The sequence below is a fragment of the Podarcis cretensis genome (assembly GCF_951804945.1).
Source record: "Podarcis cretensis genome assembly, chromosome: 2".
Lineage (NCBI taxonomy): Eukaryota > Metazoa > Chordata > Lepidosauria > Squamata > Lacertidae > Podarcis > Podarcis cretensis.
Window position 1 is genome coordinate 31,527,766 of NC_137171.1, and position 21,215 is coordinate 31,548,980.

The 21,215-nt window shown below is 45.5% G+C and overlaps 2 protein-coding genes and 1 long non-coding RNA gene across 10 annotated transcripts in view; 2 read left to right on the forward strand and 1 right to left on the reverse strand.

Moving 5' to 3' along the window:
• Positions 1-730: 730 nt before the first annotated feature.
• On the reverse strand, positions 731-17,411 carry TMC8 (transmembrane channel like 8). 3 transcript variants are annotated; one of them, XM_079965453.1, is made up of 17 exons: positions 17,108-17,411; positions 15,823-15,918; positions 13,637-13,797; positions 12,644-12,792; positions 11,604-11,756; positions 11,396-11,475; positions 10,787-10,926; positions 9,370-9,517; positions 7,926-8,096; positions 7,490-7,638; positions 6,287-6,410; positions 5,522-5,619; positions 4,356-4,539; positions 3,115-3,245; positions 2,876-3,031; positions 1,866-1,944; positions 731-1,715 (listed from the first exon to the last, which is right to left on the reverse strand). In XM_079965453.1, exons 3-17 carry the CDS (start codon positions 13,783-13,785, stop codon positions 1,653-1,655), a joined length of 1,974 nt encoding a protein of 657 aa, XP_079821579.1. In that variant the 5' UTR covers positions 13,786-13,797; positions 15,823-15,918; positions 17,108-17,411; the 3' UTR covers positions 731-1,652. The 3 variants fall into 3 exon arrangements, with proteins under 3 accessions (XP_079821579.1, XP_079821578.1, XP_079821580.1); XM_079965452.1 differs by lacking the exon at positions 15,823-15,918 and having other exon boundaries at positions 17,108-17,410; XM_079965454.1 differs by lacking the exons at positions 15,823-15,918; positions 17,108-17,411 and adding an exon at positions 16,182-16,226.
• On the forward strand, positions 13,806-16,109 carry LOC307210163. The gene is made up of 2 exons (XR_013835891.1): positions 13,806-13,906; positions 15,990-16,109. It is a non-coding gene; the product is annotated as an uncharacterized lncRNA (long non-coding RNA).
• Positions 17,412-19,417: 2,006 nt separating the features above from the next.
• TMC6 (transmembrane channel like 6) overlaps positions 19,418-21,215 on the forward strand; it is a 28,483-nt gene continuing 26,685 nt past the window's right edge. For 2 of the 6 annotated variants that reach the window (XM_079965407.1, XM_079965413.1), the window contains exon 1: positions 19,418-19,551. The gene's annotated coding sequence lies outside the window, so the exon portion shown is untranslated. Of the gene's footprint in view, positions 19,627-19,674; positions 20,100-21,215 lie in introns of those variants that run through there. The other 4 variants (XM_079965409.1, XM_079965410.1, XM_079965408.1 and 1 more) reach the window with 3 other exon arrangements.

Here is a 21,215-nt window from a genome sequence, read left to right on the forward strand (position 1 = left end):
GATATCTGCCATTTACAGTCTTAAGTGGGGAGAGTGTTGCTAATAGATGCGGAACACAGGGGAAGGTATGAAAGGTTTGGACCGCAGTTTCCAAGTTTGTCTCTGACACAGAGAGGTGCAACATGGTGGGAGTGTATGTTTTAACACACAGGTTTTCAACCTTTTTGGGTCCATGGCTTCCTACATTCTTTCTGCAGCACCCCTGTGGGGCTCATATGTCCAGTTATGTCCCCCTTTCCTGCAGAGCTGGCAGCCCCTCACCCCTTTCTAAACACCATCCCTTCTGGAGTGTTTCCTCAGCCTCCTCTCTTCACCCCTCTCCTTGGGAGTCCTCCTGGAAGCCGCAGCTGCCACCCCGGTCTCTGAGCTGCCTCCCCTGTCCTAAAGAGAGATGCCTCCTCACACTGCCCTACAGGAGCCTGGGAAGCACGCCCTAGCCAGCCCCAGAGGCACCAATCCCCTGGGGAGCTTGTAGCCAGGCCTACTGCAACCAACAGCCACAATGTGAGAGGGCATCAGAGGAGGGAGTGAAGGAAAGAGGGGCAGTGTTGCCCATGGCACCCCTGACCATCATTCAAGGCACCCCAGGGCACACTGGTTGAAAACCACTGTTTTGACAGGTTGAGGTATGTTGGTTTAGGACTATGCAAGCTTCCAAGTTATGCAGAACTCTTCATGTGATTGTCAATCTGATCCACATTGTGTACAACACACGACTCATATACCCATGCCCTCTTGACATTTATTAGACAAAGCATTTGTTTTATTTTGCAATACCAAAAGATCATGATCCAGTTAGTAAGCAATCCACCTGAGTGAGGACTGGTGACATACTCAGTTTAATTTTTTTGTTGAATTAGAATTACTTTGGACGTGGGTGGCACTGTGGTCTAAACCACAGAGCCTAGGGCTTGCCGATCAGAAGGTCAGCGGTTCAAATCCCCGCGACGGGGTGAGCTCCCGTTGCTCGGTCCCAGCTCCTGCCAACCTAGCAGTTCGAAAGCACGTCATGTGCAAGTAGATAAATAGGTACCACTCCAGCGGGAAGGTAAACAGCGTTTCCGTGCACTGCTCTGGTTCACCAGAAGCGGCTTGGTCATGCTGGCCACATGACCCGGAAGCTGTCTGTGGACAAACACCGTCTCCCTCGCCCATTAAAGCGAGATGAGTGCTGCAACCCCAGAGTTGTCTGCTACTGGACCTAATGGTCAGGGGTACCTTTACCTTGGCATGATAAGGATGTATATATTCTTGCCATACACCTTGTTCTTTACCCAAAACATTTTCAGGCCGGCAGGAACTTGTTCTAACATGAAGTTGGCCAAATAAGGTACAGCAACTCACAGGGAAGAGATGATATTAGGTACCAAACATACATCCCAGGGACCTATATGCACAGTGAAAAAGTAGGTATTGTACCTATCTAAAAGATAAATGGTATGATAGGGTAGTTCTATGAGCCAACTTGTGTTCACAGGAAAATGAGGTCTTCAAATCACACTCGGGGGCTTCTCTTGCTTCTTTAATCCAGATATGCTTTGACCATTCTGTGGTCTTTGCTTTCCTCAGGAGCAAGACCATTTTTTCCTGCCTGTTGCCCTGCCACCAGAAGTTTTCATCCTCTGGGAGGCCTTTCCCCCCCGCAACTGAACTCACAGTTGTTTCACCAGCTGCTGAGCCAGCTTCCTCACCAAACACCATTTCTCCTTGACACACTGGACAGAGGAGCAAAAAGAGAAACAGGTTACATAACCTAACATTACATGGGCCAGAGAACAGATCATCACACAGTCACAGGTTATCAGAGGTTCATGATTATTGCACGCCATCTGGCATCCTTCTGTAACATTGCAGGACCACTTTACCTGTATACGTTGCCTCTTGAGCCTTTCAATGATGTGTCTGTTTGCTTGCACCTGAGAAACGTACACTGTAAGGATGAGGCTATGGAAGAAAAAGAGAGGCCATCACACCAATAGTTTGTGGAATATTGGTTCCCACTTACACACCAGGCCAGACAGGGAAACAGGATGCCACCTGCAAAAGGCTGGGTGAGTTCAAAACCATCTGCTAGGTTAAATTTAATCAAGGTTAAACTGAGAAATAGCAATCTGTTTTAGAGCATTTGTAGTTGGGTCACTCACCAGGAGCCTCTTTTCCTGCTAGTAACATCAAGGCATCAAAGTGATGATCAGGTGTGCTAGCAAATGTCTGATGCTGATGCTATATTAAAAAATTCCATCCTTGACTCTTATACTGGTCTTCCATACAAGGGATTGACCAGCTCCACACCTGCTTAGTTCAGCTGCAGCATCTGCTTCTGGACCACTCAATGGATACACAGCTACACTATCATGTATAGTTACACAGAGGCCTGCCAGGACTCTGCCATTTCCTAAAATATTGGTACAGTAATTTTTTCAAATGTGACTCTTCATTTGCCAGAACTATGGGACTTTCATTAACTAAAAAGGGTGGAGGGGGGGAGCTACACTCCTTTTTCATTAGTTGCAAAGTTTCCATTGAAATTACACACTGTGATCACAATCCAACACTGAGGTGTGCTTGAGCCACCTTCCTTTTGGGGTGAAGCAGTAGAAGATAAGAAGTAGTGTTTATAGAGGACAAGTCTCTTGCTCAAGGTCTCTTGCTCAAGTGGCCCTGAGTGGTAAGGCAGATGGTCAGATTTTGCTTGAAAGGAGCCATGGAGGCTGTTCTGTGGCTGGTAAGGCCAAAGACGGTAACACACCATTTTTCTAACAGGGTCCAGGCCAAGAAACAAGGAGGTTGCTTGCCTTGCAAATAATTCAACAACATATGACCATCCCTCCCTCCTTTGGTATTCCTCCATCCATGTCCCTCCCAAAGTACCCACCTGAGTACCATCAGAAGTAAGAAACAAAAGACATTGGATGTCGCATAGCTCAAGGCACGCTGTGTTGACATGGGCAAACGGGACAAAGCCTTAGGTACTGCCTCCCATGGAGTTGAATAATTAGTAAAGAGCCCACAAGCTTGGGATGGAGAGACCCTGGGAGGAAAAAAGAATGACTGTCAGAATATAGGCTTCATCAACCCCGTACTCTTAAGATGCTCAACCACCTCTCAGCTCACCTACTGATGACATAGCCCAGAGGGACGTAGGCCTGGAAAAGGCCTAAGAGTAGCATGATCTGGAAGAGGAATTTAGAACGGGATGCTCGAAACAGCTGAGTTGAAGGCTGGCAGTTCTGGAACAAGGTGTACTGTGGGTGAGAAAAAGAGACAGAGTGAGCATGCCTCCTGAACCCTCACACATTCCCAGAGATATAAAACCCATGAGGCTTTGCAGAAGGATGACTGCCTTGGGGTGGGGTGGGGTGGGGTGGGGAGAGAGATAGAGAGAGTGAAGGGCCTTCATTAGGAAGCAGTTGCTTTTATATCATACTTCCTGGGATTCAGACAGCAACTTCAGTCCCCCCTCCTTGACCCCAAAGGTGAACAGCTCAATACCGCTTTCAAATACCGTATATTGCTAAAGCCTTCACATCAGAGCTGCAAACATATATTGAAACACCCCCTGAAGAATCATGGGAACTGCAGTTTACCCCTCACACAACTACAATTCCCAGCACACTTAAGAAATGACAGTGCCCATGATTACTTTTTTGTGGGGCTGCTTTAAATTATGATTTATAGGCAGTCCAGGTGTTCACAGTACCTAGGGCCAGGTTGCACATAACCTGCTACAGCCAGGTTCAATGGCTTCAAATGCATACATGCTAGCAACAGCTGTGGGCAGGATGAGGTCAGTAACCACCAAAGTGAAGGTCTGAGTCTGGGTGGGACTGCCTCCAAGAGAGGTGAGTTCAGAGAAGTAAGTTCCTTACCCTCTGCCTCTGGTCTTCCTGTGTGGGTTGCTTGCTACTACCAGCAATTTCTCTGGTTTGAGAGTTAGTAACTCCTGGAATCCTCTACAGTCTCTTAGCCAGGATCAGGGCCATTTTCCCTGGCACGGTACAAGCCAAGAGGATGAGGGGCTCAAAATAGGGCCAGATCCACAACCCATGCCATGATGGGCATGATAGGTACTCTTTGTGTGTACTCTCAAACACCCACACATACACACATGTACTGTATACACAACCTTTACCTTTTTCAATAACGTGCAGTGAATTTTTTCATAGGGGAACAGTTAGGGCGAGAGACACCAGCTTGCAAGGGCGATTGGGGGCGGGTCTGATGTCACACCCATGAACATCATGTTTCCTTACCTAAGCTGGGCAAAAGCTTCCCAGCCTTTGGGAATGAGGCGCCAGAGGAACATTAAGGGGACTAGCCTAGTCCCCTTAGTCCAATGACCGCAAGCCACTGACCTTTTTTATATAGAATGTGAAGAAGACGAAGACACAGGCAAGCAAAGGCAGAAGTGGGCAGAAGAAAATCCCGCTCCATATGACTGTTTGAGCTGCTACAATATCCAATACATTGTGAGGCACCAGGAACTCTTCTTTGCCAAGCCACTGAGCCAGTCCACAGGAGGAATGCTTAGCAATCAGTCTGAGAGAGAGAGAGAGAGAATTAATTCAGAGGCCGCAGGCATAACCTCTTCCAATAACTGCAGCTGGGTACCATGCCACTGAATTCTGCCTCTTTTGCATAGGGAGCACATATGCTTATTCTCCCTTACTAAAAACACCCTGCAGTCAACAACAATACAATGGGCAGTTCTGCACATTTAAAGCATATGACTTCGCCCAAAGAAGTCAAGCTTCCCCCTCACAGAGCTACCATTTCCAGCATCCTTAACAAAGCACAGTTCCCAGAAATTCTTGGAGGGAGGTCGTGAGTGTTGAATATGCTTTGAATGCAGAGCATGATTCTGCCCAATGACAGCTACCCTGCAACTGGACCACCTGGCATCACTACTGGGAGGCAGGAAGATGAGATAAAAATACCTGTAGATCAGGGGTAGTCAATGTGTGCCTTTGGGGTATGTGTGTTTTTTGGCTCCACTTCCTATCACCTCCAGCCAATCTAGCCAGTGGTCAGCAACAATGAGAGTTATAGTCTAACAATGTATGGCGTGCATCATGTTGGCTATCCCTGCCATACATAATACTTTCCCAAGGAAGGAATGGTCTGCCCATTTGTGGAAAGAAAAGGCTGAATGAAGGCTTAACCACACTTAAATTCCCTCCATGCTTTCCAGGGACTGTCCGCACTTTAAAGCTCTGCATCCAAGCACCCTTTTTTTTGTGTTCAAGCTTTCCCAGCAAAACCCACTCTTTAAAGCTCAATTGGAGCACACGACAATCCATGGAAAACCCGAATAGCCATTTGCTCGGATACAGCTTTAAAGATTTCACAGGGAAAGCTCTGGTACAAAAAAGGTGTGCTCAGACAAAGAGCTTTAGAGTGCAGACCTGTGCCTGGAAAGAGTGGGCAAAAGGTAAGTATGGAAAAGCCCTGGGTTAGGCCAGGAATCAAGGAAATCAGAAGAGTAGGGTAGACTAGTATTAGTTATGATCTCTTGCCTCACCTCCGGGGCAGGCTGATAAGGAAAGCAGATCCCAAGGTGGTCAAGAAACTGAAGAGGGTCATCTTGTACATCTCTTGTCCAATGTGGGTTTCCCAGCACTGCAGGCACAATCAGGAGAGAGATAATGTCTTATGGTGAGTATATGGAAGGAAAAAAGAAAGAGAATGGAAAAAAGGAATCCTAGACATGTCAGGCACATTATTATAAGCATAGTATATTGTAAGTATATGGTGTTAAATGCAAAAAAGAAAAAGAAAAAGCTAAGTTCACATTAAGCATGCACAATACAACATTATATAGGTAATAGAATGTATGGAGAATTGTTGTATAAGTTGCAAATTTCTAACACATTAGTAACCCCAAATCTGGGGGACTTTAATTGCTAATGATCAACCAGGCTTTCCTCATTGCTGGAATTGGGATCAAACAAGGTGCGTGTTGGCGGTTGGGGTGGGGGGGAATTGAAATCTACAAAATAAGTGAAAAATGATACATTGACACGCAGACAAAAGAAATACCAGGAAAAGGAATACTCAAAGATGTCTAGACAGCTGAAGAGCCATTCTAGAAATTGAAAACCAAGTTACGCAGCTGGCTGCTTAAAGGTGAAATATACTTTTGTCACTGCACCAAGTCAAAGCTAACTAGCTCTTTGCCTTGCTCATCATACCTTGCTTTAGAAAACTTCATACCCAAACACATTATGTCTGGGCCACATTTGCTCTAAACAGGAAAAGTTCAGCTGAAATATCCCATCCATGTCACCTGATAGAGTTTGTTGTAACCGCATTGGTGGCACTGAGGAGCAGTGCCGCTCCCTATGCATAGCACTCTGCGTCCCAAGAAGAACATGAACATTCCCAGGCTGGACAGTTTCAGGATTACACACCTGCAAGAGACCACAAGAGAGATTGGGCCTGCACCTTACACTTGGTTTCCACCCCGCTAATCCTGCCATATAAGCCAGTGCTTGAGATTACCACCTGACCATGAATGGATCCAAATATCCATCTTACCGCACATTTCCCCACACATCTGTCCCTAAAGTGGGGTGTTGTTTGGTTCTGATCATAGCTGTCAACTTTTCCCTTTTCTTGTGAGGAATCCTATTCAGAATAAGGGAATTTCCCTTTAAAAAAGGGAAACGTTGACAGCTATGGTCCTGATGCACTTTGCACTTCAAAACTTCTGAAAGATCTGGATCTTTTTAACATTCCACAATATATTTTTAGAACAGCTGCTGCATTGCATATCTTAAATCTGTATATATTTGGTTGTTCTTTGGGTTATGGCATTATAATTGTAATAGTTATGGGTGGCATTCAACTAAGTTTTACTCAGAGTATATCTATTTAAATAAATGAGCCATTTATTTTGAAGGGTTTACTGTGAGCACAGTTTAGTCGACCACTATCCTATTGGTTTAGGAAGACAAAGGAATGGGGAATTTTGACAGCAAAAGAACTAAGGTATATTAGAAATGCATTGATGATGTTCATAAACACATACATTACAAGACAGCATTTCCCCTAAAAATATAATAATCTTTTTTGAACTGCACTCCTCAAGTTTTCTTTGTTTACTATTTGTCAACGGGAATCAATAAAATACACATTTTAAAAATATATATTGTTGCTGTCGGCATCCGCCTGTCTCTGGAAGTACTGATTTTACTGTGTTCCCGTTTGCCCGCTTGAATCATTGTGCCATTGTAAGGGGTATCAATCCCTTCTTGATTGTTCTGTTTCTTCCCTCATACTTTCACTACCATATTTACAATAAAGGATATTGGGCTTGATGACTGACTGGAGCAACTAGTGCTTCCCAACTTAGAAAGAGAGAATAGCGAAACTAAAACAAAGCATAAAAAACTCTGCTTGCAGCTCAAAGTAATTTAAGGCCTGCAAACTCCTTATACCACAGGAAATATATCTGCCCCAGGTTCCCCACCAAGATGAAAACACCTACCTGACTAGGGTGAGGTTGACTTCAGTATTAGGAGAGTAGCCTTCCAACTGGGTCAAGACATGAAAAAGTAAAGGCAGGATGACATTCACAATGGAGATGACCACTGGTGGCAGGTACTGGCTCAGTACATCAAGGCTGGCAGCATTTTTCTGGGAGTACAGAGATGGATTTGTTACGGGGAGGGAGGCACATTTGTGCCTAGAATCAAAACACAGAGGAATATTTCCTGACCACTCAGTACCAAAGCTTACTGAATTTTCAGAGCAGTACCTTCTGCTTACTGCGTGTCAGGCTTAATCCTTCACCCTAGCCTAGCCCAGATTCCTGGTCCAGCTGTAGCAGCTGTTCTCCAAGAGCACACAGCTGAGTTCTGGATTGAGGTACAGCCACCCACAGCCCCACTCTGACCCTGGCAAGGGATGAAGGGTTGGCCTACTTGACTGTGCCCCTGGGAAAACTCAGTGGCTGCGTAGATACAGTAGAAAGCAGCCCCTGTCAGCAGCAAGATGACACCATTGATCAGCAGGCGTAGCAGGTAGAGCTTAGCAAGCTGCTTCCGTGTGCGTTGTTGGTTCTGCAGATGCCGGATCTGCTCTGCTAGGTCTATCTGTGAAAAGAAACCGAGTTGGTCACTTGCTATTTGTGCAGCTGAGCATGCAGAGGAGAGGTTTGCTTCCAGTGCTTCAGCATGCAAAGGAGAGGGAAGACCCAGCCAATCTAGTAGGCATGCACAGCCCAGGAGAGCCATAACACCTTGAGAACAGAAGGGACATAATAATCTGAGGCTAGAAAGAATGACTGAAACATAGCAAAGCAATCCCTTATTGCCTTGGGAAATGTCCTTTGAGGTGGGAACAGGAATTAAAGGGTATGATTCCTGTTTCCCTTTGCTTGTTGCCCCTCCTATTAAATAGTGGGTGGACATATCAGACGACACAGAGATATCTCCAAGTAGTTCTTTATAAGTAAGCTGGAACTGAACTGAACAGCTCAGCCAGCCTGCTTTTATAGACAGCCAGCGGTCAACATTGTAACAACAACAGCTCAGGGTTTCCCGCCTAAATTAACTGACGTGGACCTGAGTGAAAACTATATACAGTGGTACCTCGGGTTAAGTACTTAATTCATTCCGGAGATCCATTCTTAACCTGAAACTGTTCTTAACCTGAAGCACCACTTTAGCTAATGGGGCCTCCCGCTGCTGCCGCGTCACCGGAGCACGATTTTTGTTCTCAACCTGAAGCAAAGTTCATAACCCGAGGTACTATTTCTGGGTTAGCGGAGACTGTAACCTGAAGCGTCTGTAACCCGAGGTACCACTGTACTGTACCCAATACCCCTGGTGGCCAGGGTGAGAACTTCAATACATAACACCTACAATGCTTGTTCTCTTTGATTTCACCCAAGACAGGTATTGTTAATTGTTGCTGCCTGACTTGCAAGTGAAATAAGCAAGGAAGTGACACAGGGCCTGAAGAAAAGAAAATAATGGCGCCTGTATCAAATTCTGCAGCTCCACTTGTGCAATAGACTTCTATGCATGCAACAGAACTTCCTCTTCCTCTCCCCTCAAAATCAGCTCCAGAGGATTGGGAGACCTCCCAGAGCAGATTTGGGGGGGGGGGGTACACAGTGGGAGGCCAAGAAAAGGAAGCCTCATTATGCAAGCAGAACACCGCTTGTGCAACATTGGATTCAACCCTGGTTTGTTTGCTTTTTCAGTTCAGCCAAATTTAGGCAATGGCTGAGGTTTCGTCCAAAAATATTTTTTAAATGAATGGATGTGTATACATACTTGAAAGGATGATATAGTGGAAGCGGTGGGACTTTTGAGGACATGAGCAAATTATCATGAAACCCTATAGGCAATTTTCATGTACCTTTAGGTGATTGTAAATATTCCTCTGTTTGAGGGTGGCTGCCTCTGGGCTTTGGATGCAGAAATCCCACTCTGTGAAGATCCTGGCACTGACACATGGTTTGAATTCCCACCGCAGCATCTGCCACCGGGCCATGCTGGCTACAATCCTGAATATTGGAATAGGAGTGAAGATTGTCACAGGCAAGCAAGACTTTTCTCCTAGCAAATTAATTCCTTTGCCCAGAGCAGTATATAGAACTCAGTGTGTTGCATAAGTTCCACTGTGTCACTGCAGCGGGTCCAGCCCAAGATATGTGAATCAACATGGGAGTAACACCCAGTTTCTAGAAAGAAGGAGATTGCAAGTCTGCACAGGGATATATGGTATGATGTGAAAGTGTGCAAAACAGTTGCAGGGGGTGATGAAGGCAGAAAAGATGCAACAGTTTAGGAATATTAGCTTGGTCCACTGGAGGAGGATTACCTAGTGATGCTTCAGAGTAGGAATGTTTTCTGGGAACAGTAGGAAAATTTGATGGGAATGAGTTAGGGATGCAGAGTCTCAAGAAGACTGAGCTGATGTACTATGGCAGGATCTCAACACACAGAATGTTGTTGTAACATGAATACATGCTAGACTTATTGGAGAAAAGGTAGGGAGTGAAGAAGGAAGAAGAATAGATTTTTGCCCAATTGGGCACGGGGATATGCTCCCAACAGAAAGTGTATAATTTCCATTCCCAGGGAATTTGAACATGCCAGGAATAGGTTAGAGCAGAAGTTGGGGAACTTGCAACCCTCTGGGTGTTGCTGAATTACAGCTTCCAATGGGGCCAATGGGAGCTGAAGTTCAGTAACACTTGGAGGACCACAGGCTCCCCATCCTTGGGTTAGAGAAATGTTATTCTGACTGTATGTGAGATATGGGAGTATATAACCTACTGAATTCGATTCTGAATGAAATCAGCCCTGAGTGTTCACTGGAAGGACAGATCGTGAAGCTGAGACTCCAATACTTTGGCCACTTCATGAGAAGAGAAGACTCCCTGGAAAAGACCCTGATGTTGGGAAAGATGGAGGGCACAAGGAGAAGGGGACGACAGAGGACGAGATGGTTGGACAGTGTTCTTGAAGCTACAAACATGAGTTTGACCAAACTGCGGGAGGCAGTGGAAGACAGGAGTGCCTGGCGTGCTCTGGTCCATGGGGTCACGAAGAGTCAGACACGACTAAACAACAACAACAACCTACTGAATTACTACAAGGAAAGAGTCAGCATTTTAAGTGGGTCAATATAAGCCATGGTGCATGTAAATCCCTATTCATGAATCCACTCCCTTGCCCTGGAATTCCTTGCTTCTCTCCTGCTCCCTTTTCCAAAACCCTGCTGCCAAGCCTAGAAAGGCCTGGGTCTCAGCCATCACCGGGGCCCTTACCGCCGGAGGATCCAAATGAGGCAGGCAAAGAAGTATCCCAGGATGCTAAGCAGGTATGCTAAGTGTACATTGTAGTGGTTCTTGCCACCCTGTGTCACACGATAAGCGCCATAAAACAGGTACGAATACTCAAGAGAGCCCTAAGGATGGAACATAAGAGGAAATTACAAGCCAGCCTTATGCTTGCAGATTAACCCAACTCATAACAGAGGAGCATGAGACCTGTGGGTCCTTCAGATGTTTGCAGGACTCCAACTCCTCTCACCTCTAACCACTGATTGACCATGCTGGCTGGGCCTCTTGGAGTCACTGCCCAACAACAGTGGAGGGCCACTGCTTCCTGTCCACTGCCATAATACTTTTCTAAGGACTTTCTAAGTCTGAATCATAGAATGCAGTGAGTACAAAGTTTGGATAAGAACCATCACCAATTAATCCAACATTGTCCTTCCTGCTCAACTCCAAGCTATATTTGTCTTCCCAACTGCTCCATTTTTGTCCATTCTTCTTCACTCCATCTATAACCACTTGCTAAGGCAGCATTTGCCCCTCCATCAGCCTCTCCTCTCCAGCACAGTAAACTCCAGCCTCTATTTCCAGCAGACTCACCTCCCCGGTGAAGACATCTTGGAATCGTTGCCAGGCAGATCGATAACTGACGTTACTGCTGTACTTTATGCATTCAGGATCTGGGGGGAAAGACTGGGTAGCTTTATAGCACTAGACACTCTGACACTTAGATGTCAGTATAGGATCTAATCCAGATGGGATGTTGGGGAAAGCACAAATGCTCTTGGAAGTAACAGGAGAGACTCACCTGCACTCAGACCTGTAGGAAATATCGTTGTATTTTGAGAAATGATAACAGGCAACAGTATGAAGCCTGTGGCCAGCAACACAGCCAGGAAGTTGATGAAGAGCAGGAACCTCAGGAAGGTAAAGTAGGACTGGATGCCAGGACCAAAGTTCCCTGTATAGTATGTTGAAGAGGATAGCAAAAGTGGGAAACACAGGAAGGCAAGCAGACAGGCATCAGAGGGGATGGGGAGGATGAAAGTGACACACACAATAAATTCTGTCCCAGATCCACAGCCCTTTCTTCATTCACATGTAGTATTGCTAACTGTGGCTGGTTCCTATCTGGTCTGACAGGGGATTCCGCCTGCTGTGTCTACTTCAGTGCCAGTCAAGCAGAGGTTATCTTGCATTTTGAAACTGTTCACACATATCAAAGAGGATAATAACCAAAGTGGGTAGTTTCTTTAGGAGAAAGAACTGCAAACTGCCTCCCCTTCCTAATGTACACAACAAATCCACAACTCCGTGGTTACCCTCCGCTAGAGGAAAGCAAGATTTATTTGTGTTCTCCACAAACCATGTGGTCAACCAGCCTGCAGAGGTCTCCCTTGCCTCACACCAGTTAGAGATAGGTTATCAGTAGTTCAGTTGTATTTAGTATATATAACCAGCGGCCCCTGCCATTTATAAAACCAAGTCCCTTCTCAACACAGAGAGAACTTTATATTTTCTTCAAGTGCAGCTGATCTGACGTCCTGCAAGGGGTGGACCCTGGGTTTGAAATACCAGGGGTGCCCTGGGCAATGCCAAAATTTGGCAGCCCCAGCCTCTTGCACTCCATTCTAAAGCATAATTGCAGTGTCCCCTGTGTTGCCCCCGAGGTTCTGCACCCAGTGTGACTGAACCAGTTGTGCTCACCTAAATCTGCCTCTGATCCCACCCATTTTCCCTTTAGAAGTAGCCCCACCTTGTTTGCTGCCACTGGACCAAACTGATACCCCAGTGACATTCCTTGGGTAGACAAACTTTTAAAGGTGAAAAACCATTTCTTAGTGTTACCTCCAATCTCATCCAGGGGAGGCTTCCAGAGTTGGAAGATCCTGACAAGGTTCCAGATTCCTTCCTGAAACTGATTCTGGGCCCTGGATTGTCTCTGTCTCCAGACCACCCAGTAGGACACATCTCTCCCTGTGGATGCTCTCAGCTGCCTGTGCAAGGGAGAATGGGTTGAGTTTAGAATGGGCCTTCTGAATCAGTGAGGCTTTGGGAGATGAGGTTAGGAGAGGACCACACGTCCCACCCCATCTTCCAGTTGAATATCTGCACTTACCTGCCTCATGCTGGGACAAAGCCTCCCTTTTGATACTCTTCTATTTTTAGTCAGCAGGTTCCTCTGCCCTGCCAAGCCCCACTAATCCTTTATTTTATTACCTGTATTTCTTTGATGCTTCTGTGCCATATCAGAACCTGCTACAGTGGGGTGGGGGAGCTTTTTCAGTTCAGGGGGGGCTACATTCATGCATGCGCAATCTTCTGGTAGGCTGGTAGGCGGGGCCAAGGGCAACTGTTAGTGGAACAATGACTGCGACTCGTCCCTTTGTACAGTTGGCCACCAAAAATCCACAGGTTTTTACACCACTTGGTTGGGTTAAAGCAATCTATCTAAAGTAGAAACAAACCAGCTCTGTTGTGGGAAGGAAGGGAAGGGGGAACAGAAATTGTGTGCTTTTTCTTGCCAAGTACTGCGTGGTTTTAGCAACCAGCCTGCACAATTACAATCAATTACAGTGGTACCTCGGGTTAAGTACTTAATTTGTTCCGGATGTCCATTCTTAACCTGAAACTGTTCTTAACCTGAAACACCACTTTAGCTAATGGGACCTCCTGCTGTTGCTGCGCCACCGGAGCATGATTTCTGTTCTCATCCTGAAGCCAAGTTCTTAACCTGAGGTACTATTTCTGGGTTAGAGGAGTCTGTAACCTGAAGCGTATGTAACCTGAGGTACCACTCTACATACTAAAGATGTTTTCCCATGTGACCTTGCTCCAGACCTGAGGAGGCGCTTCTCCTTCATGGAGCAGGGCAAGTCCCTGAGCAGCAATTCCTGGCTACCCAGCTCCTCCAAGGAGTCTTCTGTGCTGGAATCAGAGAGAGCATCGTGCTGGGCAAGTCTGTGCCTCAGGACCGGGGTGCCATCCATCGCTTGAGATCCCTGAAACAACAAGTGTGCACGTGTTAAGGTGTAAGGACCTGGGCACAGAATAAACCACATGTGGGAAACCTTTTTCAGCCTGAGGTCAGAACCCTCTGGAGGACGGAAGGTGAGCAGGGCCAGAGGCAAAAGTAGATGTGACTCTTGGGCTATGTAAAAATCAGTGGCTTATAAAGCAGTGAGGTCGTTTCCCCCTTGCTGCATTTTAAGTCACATTTGCACACCAGAGAGGGAGCGGGCATGTCTTCACCCACAGAACATTACTTTATTTGTTTCCCTTGTGACCACAGCTACCACCACCCCAAACTCCTATTTATGAAGCTGTCATCTGTGCATGCGCAGTGGATGTCTTAAATGCACTCACCTCAGCTTAACTGTGAAGTGAATGTGGTTTACGTTTTCTCTCTCTCTTTTTTGCCAAATTATTTTATTGATTTTCCATAATTTTTAAACAAATTATAACCAAATAAATACAAATTTTTGAGAATGTGGCTTACGTTTTCAAAACAGATAGAAGCTGGTTTGAGAGGACATGCATCCAACAGCAATATTTCTCAAGAAACTACAGTAGGCATAGGCAAACTCGGCCCTCCAGATGTTTTGGGATTACAACTCCCATCATCCCTAGCTAACAGGACCAGTGGTCAAGGATGATGGGAATTATAGTCTCAAAACATCTGGAGGGCTGAGTTTGCCTATGCCTGAACTTCAGGATAGATGTTGATTGTGGCCAACATTTGTACATGGACGGCTTCAAACACCAGCAGTGGAAGCGCACTGGTGCCAGAGTAAATGGTAATTTGTACACAGCTTTGCCTTTATATAGTAGGCTGCATTCCAGCCACACAAAACTCAAAGGCTTCTACATACAGATGCACACCTCTCTATCCAGGCAAACAAACAATGTTTTCTCTACATTGGGAGTGGCCTCTGGGACCACATAACACCAGTCCTGAGAGATCTGCATTGGCTCCCAGTACGTTTCCGAGCACAATTCAAAGTGTTGGTGCTGACCTTTAAAGCCCTAAACAGCCTTGGTCCTGTATACCTGAAGGAGCATCTCCACCCCCATCGTTCAGCCTGAGGTCCAGCACCGAGGGCCTTCTGGCGGTTCCCTCATTGAGAGAAGTGAGGGTACAGGAACTGGACAGAGGGTCTTCTTGATAGTGGCGCCCGCCCTGTGGAACGCCCTCCCTTCAGATGTGAAGGAAATAAGCAGCTATCGTCTTTTTAAAAGACATCTGAAGGCAGCCCTGTTTAGAGAAGTTTTTAATATTTAATGCTGTATTGTTTTTAACACTTGATTGGAAGCCGCCCAGAGTGGCTGGGGAAACTCAGCCAGATGGGCGGGGTATAAATAATAAATAATAAATTATTATTATTATTCAAGGACACTTTCTGAGCCATGCAAAAACCCTACGGGGGTGCAGAGCAGGGTTGGTGAAGAATATGGCCTAGGAAGAATACCAGGGGCCATAAAGAGAGGCCTGGAAGGCTGAATTTAGCCCCCAGGTCTGAACTAAAAAATTATCCCTCAACCTGAATGCCTGATACCTCCATTATAATTTGAATGTATCTGTTAACTGCAGACCACAAAAAAATACCAGACAACACTCCTAATGTACCATGACTGCCTTTTAGGCCGCAACCACAGCCTAAATTCTAATTTGTTCCGCTTCATGTTTGACTGGAAATTGGGAAGATAGCTAACGTAAATTAGGATTTCAACATCTGCCAGTAAAATGATAAAATGACTGTTTCACATTTAAAGGTGCATATTGTGGTGAAGCGTTTAAATAGACAACAACCACAGAATCTTGAACAGCCTCCTAAAAACATATCACAGCCCATTTTTTGAAAAAAGATGGGGCAAATTTTAGTATGGCAGGGTACAACATGCTAAGATAATATTGTTTTTAACAGATATTGATGCCTCTTTCCTAGAGTGCAACTCTAGAAAGAAAGCATCAATAGGCCTTCAGTTTACTATTATCCTAATCCTGTGTTATGATAAACAATGCGCACCAGTTAGAGCCAATTTGCAGCTATTGGGTGCAGTTCTGTTCACGTTCCAGTTTACACAGACAGTCCTCAGGTCAGCTGTCTGCTGAGTCACCACCACTTAAGAGGAAATGGAAGAGAGAGAAAACAGTATCACTGGTACTTAATTTTACTTTCTGTTTTTTCCCTAGGTGGCTGTTCCCTCTCACAGGATTTTCACACATCTACGTGGGTCAGTTGGGCACAGAAGAACAACTGTTCACCCCTGTCAGTGCTATTCCTGCTGAAATAAAGGCTACATGTTCACTTTGTACTCTTGCATGTATACACACCATCCACAAGCACAAGGCTTCCCCCCAAAAATCCTGGGAACTATAGTTCACCCTTCATAGAGCTGCAATTCTCAGCACCCCTTGACAAGCTACAGTTTCCACCATACCGTTCCCAGGATGCTTTGGGGCACGTCATGTGCTTTAAATGTGATTTCATAGAATCATAGAATTATAGAGTTGGAAGAGACCACAAGGGCCATCGAGTCCAACCCCCTGCCAAGCAGGAAACACCATCAGAGCACTCCTGACATATGGTTGTCAAGCCTCTGCTTAAAGACCTCCAAAGAAGGAGACTCCACCACACTCCTTGGCAGCAAATTCCACTGTCGAACAGCTCTTACTGTCAGGAAGTTCTTCCTAATGTTTAGGTGGAATCTTCTTTCTTGTAGTTTGGAACCATTGCTCCGTGTCCGCTTCTCTGGAGCAGCAGAAAACAACCTTTCTCCCTCCTCTATGTGACATCCTTTTATATATTTGAACATGGCTATCATATCACCCCTTAACCTCCTCTTCTCCAGGCTAAACATGCCCAGCTCCCTTAGCCGTTCCTCATAAGGCATCGTCTCCAGGCCTTTGACCATTTTGGTTACCCTCCTCTGGACACGTTCCAGTTTGCCAGTGTCCTTCTTGAACTGTGGTGCCCAGAACTGGACACAGTACTCCAGGTGAGGTCTGACCAGAGCAGAATACAGTGGCACTATTACTTCCCTTGATCTAGATGCTATACTCCTATTGATGCAGCCCAGAATTGCATTGGCTTTTTTAGCTGCCGCGTCACACTGTTGGCTCATGTCAAGTTTGTGGTCAACCAAGACTCCTAGATCCTTTTCACATGTACTGCTCTCAAGCCAGGTGTCACCCATCTTGTATTTGTGCCTCTCATTTTTTTTGCCCAAGTGCAATACTTTACATTTCTCCCTGTTAAAATTCATCTTGTATGGTGTTGCATGCAGCCTCTGAAAAAGGAAGCAACTCACCCCTTGTCCTTTTAGCTTCTTATCACGTATCACTACTACAGCACCACACCAAATCCAGTCAACCTGAAGTACAGTTCTGGCGATACAGCTCTCCTGTGCATTAGAGAACCAAACGGAAGTACAGCGTCTTCATCCTAGCTGTGGGTTTTTGCTCGCTTATCTGTGGAGATGCTAGTGGCAAGCCCATGTGACAGGAAGACGCAATTTCCTGTATCGCGCCAAGTCATCGTGTTGGGTTCATACGTTGCACTTGGTAGATTACACTTGTGGGAGATGGTAGATATGAATACATTTTTGCATTTCTTTTTCTAGTTCTTTTAAACTGCCAGGCCAATGCTATCTTAAAGGTAAAGGGATCCCTGACCATTAGCTCCAGTCGTGACCGACTCTGGGGCTGCGGCACTCATCTCGCTTTATTGGCCAAGGGAGCCAGTGTACAGCTTCCGGGTTATGCGGCCAGCATGAGTAAGCCGCTTCTGGCGAACCAGAGCAGCGCACGGAAACGCCGTTTACCTTCCCGCCGGAGCGGTACCTATTTATCTACTTGCACTTTGACTTGCTTTCGAACTGCTAGGTTGGCAGGAGCAGGGACCGAGCAACGGGAGCTCACCCCGTCACGGGGATTCGAACCGCCAACCTTCTGATCGGCAAGTCTTAGGCTCTGTGGTTTAACCCACAGCACCACCCATGTCTCAATGCTATGTTAGAATTGCTTAATTTTCCATTACAGTATTTAAAAAGCTTATTTGAAGTATAATTCCACTTTCTTCCCCCTTTCTACCATTCCCCATCCCCTCAAGTTTCCCTGGGAATCAGCATTTTGTTTATATCAGGGATAGGGAACCTGGGGCCCCTCCAGACGTTATTGGACTACTACTCCCATCGCTCCTGACCATTGGTCATGCTGGCTGGGGCTGATGGGAGTTGGAGTCCAGCAACACGCTGCAGAGCCACAGGTTGGGGAGGGCTGATGTAGCAGGTCCAAGCTTGCAGACTGCACAGTGCAGTCATAAATATGTTTACTTGGAAGGAGATCCCGCTGAGTTCAGTGGGGTTCACTCCTAGGTTAGCAAATATAAGGTTTCAGTTTTAAATTGGTTCAACAGACATTTCCTCTTCCCAGGGAACCTGGGAATAGTCCTGAGGGAGAATAGGTTATTTTACAGAGTTGTTAGTGCTGTCTCACCAAACTACAGTTCCCAAGATTCTTTGGGGAAATAGAAGCTTGTTACTCTAGTATAAATCTGATATAGGTTGCAGTGTTGTATATCCTGTTAGTGAGGCAAGCATATGTAGAGTGAAGTTTCTTGTAAAGTGTAGCTATGCAGAAACCTTCGTTTTAGGCAACTCAGACCCCATCTGAACTTTACATCTAAAGCATTATCACAGACCTTCCAAGTGTCCCTATTTTCCAGGGACGACCCTGTTTCAGAAAAGCCATCTCGGTTACTGATTGATCCTGGAATGTCCTACTTTTCCTTAGGATGTCCCTATTTTCAATGGAGAAATGTTGGAGGGTATGGAGTTATCCAACCCCCGAGCCATCTAAAGGCAATCCTGTATAGGGAAGTTTAAAAAAAAGAAAAAAAGTTTAATTATTATTTTTTATATGTTGGAAGATACCCAGAGTGGCTGGGGCCACCTAGTAAGATGTGTGGGGTATAAATAGTAAAATTACCACTGTGGAATGGGATGTCCCTATTTTCATTGGAGAAATGTTGGAGGGTATGGTATCATGCTGCTTTAAACAGTCATGGCTTCCCCCAAGGAATCCTGGGAAGTTAAGGGTGCTAAGTTGATAGGAGAACCCTATTTCCCTCACAAAGCTACAATTCCTAGAGGGATTTAACAACCACTCCCTTCACCCAGTGAATTCTGGAAATTGTAGCTCTTTGAGGGGAATAGGGGTTTCCTAACAACTCTCAACACCATTAAGAAGCCACAGTTCACAGAATGCTTTGGGGGAAGACACGAATGTTTAAACTGGTATTATAGTGCTTTCAGTGTATAGAGCAAATGTGGGTGGTGAAAGGAGTGATCAGTACATCCTTTCCCATTATACAAGGCTCTCCTTCCTGAGAGCGGACATCTAACAGTGCAAGGGGAAATATGCACACATAGTAAGCCATACCATAATACAGTAGTCCTCTCTGATAACTCGGGAGACTTGTGCTTATTTGGTCCGAACGTGGCCCCTTTGAATAAATGAAGTTGTTGACTTCTTTGCAAGCCGCCGTTCAATACAAACCTAACCTAGGAGTTTGCTCCAGGTAGATGCTGGAGTGGGGGAGGACTACATCTCCCAGCGTCCTTTGTATAACAGGTGAGGCGCAGGGTGTGGTCTGAGACTGCCGAGACGGGACAAAGGAGACCTTGGAGGGGGGAAAAGTTTTCTGAATCTTGTGGCTAAGATTCTACTGATCAAAACCACAGGATCCCACCAGGTTAGTGAGTAAGATGCCGCAGAAAGGCTGCTTGTGACTTGCTGGACTGAGAAATAACTCAGTTCCCCTTGTTTTGTAAGTACTGAAACATTTTCTTACATTGTTATTCCCTCTGATGATTTCCCGCTGTGTTCTGAGCGGGGATGGGCTACAAACTGAGGACTTTTCTTGTGTCCCCGATGCGTTATCGTTCTGATTCTCAATACCCTCAGCGTGGGAAGGTAACAAAACTGCTCTGGAAGACCCGTGACCGTCCCTTCTTCTCACACCCACTCGGTTGTATATGTAGTAGAAGTACGGCCTCTTAGATACTCTAACTTGTTTGGCCAAAACGCTTTCTGGCCCATCCTTTATGGTTCAAGAGAGAAAGGGAATAAGATGCCCAGGCGTGCATGTACACAGAAGCAGCTGCCTTTGCTCCCTTCCTCATTCTCTCCCTCCAGGCAGCAAGGGGAAATAAAGAGAGAAAGGCAATACTGTAGGAGCAGCTTAGTTTGCTGCAGGGTCCTAAAACTAGTGCCTCGCCAGGAGTTGTGGGCTGGAATCAGGTATGTTTTGTTTTGATTTTTTTTTAGTAAAAATGAATAAATCTGCCTTTCTCTCTATTGAAAGCCTTCAAAGAGGGGCTGGGGTAAAAGCAGAAATGGGGTACTCTTGGCGTGATGGGCAAATGGTTATCCAGTGGGACAAGGTGGTGTGAAGTTATTAGATGTGCAGCTATTCCTTTTAGAAGTTCTAAGTCACTCCTGCACAGAGTCAGGCTTCCCTTGCCTCAACCGAAGTATTGTTTTATTTACTTGTAGCAAAATGCCCAAGACATTGCTAAATATAGTTCATGATGAGAAATATAACATAGCTGCAGTAATTATACGGAAATTTTGGATGCAAGAAAGCTCTGAAACCTTTTATTTTCACTATAACATGATTTTAAAGTCCGCCCCTGTGACTTGGTGTGTGTGGAATTTTTTCTAGTTAGTAGGGTTAGCTGGGCCCCACCTTTCATATTCCACGTACCCTACTGCAGCACTTTCAAACAATGAAAAGTAATGCTAGGGTCACAAGCAAGTTTACTTGCAAGAAAGTGCCAATGACCTTGGTTGAGTTGTTTCCAAGTAGCCCAAAATGTTAAGCGCCAATGTAAGAAAGGGGAATTGGGTAGTGGGTTGTGGTAAACTGAAGTGGTGCCTGGACTTTTTTTTCAAAAGTAGTCTCTTCTGCCAGAGTGCCAGTGTGATTGACAGTCTCCTTGTTCTGGCAAGTAAATGAAGTGATAATGTTTGTGACAGATTAGCATAGAAGAAGTTTGGGGTTGAGAAAAATGAGCAAAGCTGGGTACTGCTTTCCTTTTCTTTGATGTGGTCCTTGTTTCACAGTGGCAGTTTAAATGGAAACTTTTCATTAAAAGTTAAAGGTTGTTTTTCAGCTGACTAGAGATATTTTGTTAAATGCCAGTGTGCTTTACAAATTAAACCTATACCCCTAGGTAATTATACACTGTACTGTATATGATTTTAGTTGGGATGATCCTAATAAATTGGATATTCTGCTAAGTGGTGCTGCTTGTTAGGTGTGGGTGTGTTGTACTCTCCTTCGAGTGAGGCTGTGAAGGCTGTTTTGATTAACTCCTGCACTTCAGAATTTACCGCTGTGCTTCTCTGACTCCT

Bases quoted from the DNA above. Each gene is read 5' to 3' on its own strand.
- TMC8 (XM_079965453.1), bottom strand. From the start codon at position 13,785: ATGGATGGCACCCCGGTCCTGAGGCACAGACTTGCCCAGCACGATGCT. The intron at 3,246-4,355 runs GTCAGTGGCTTG...TCTCACCCACAG, and splicing joins TCACATTCTATATAAAAAAG to TACACCTTGTTCCAGAACTG. The intron at 1,716-1,865 runs GTAAAGTGGTCC...TCCTCTGTCCAG, and splicing joins TCAAGAGGCAACGTATACAG to TGTGTCAAGGAGAAATGGTG.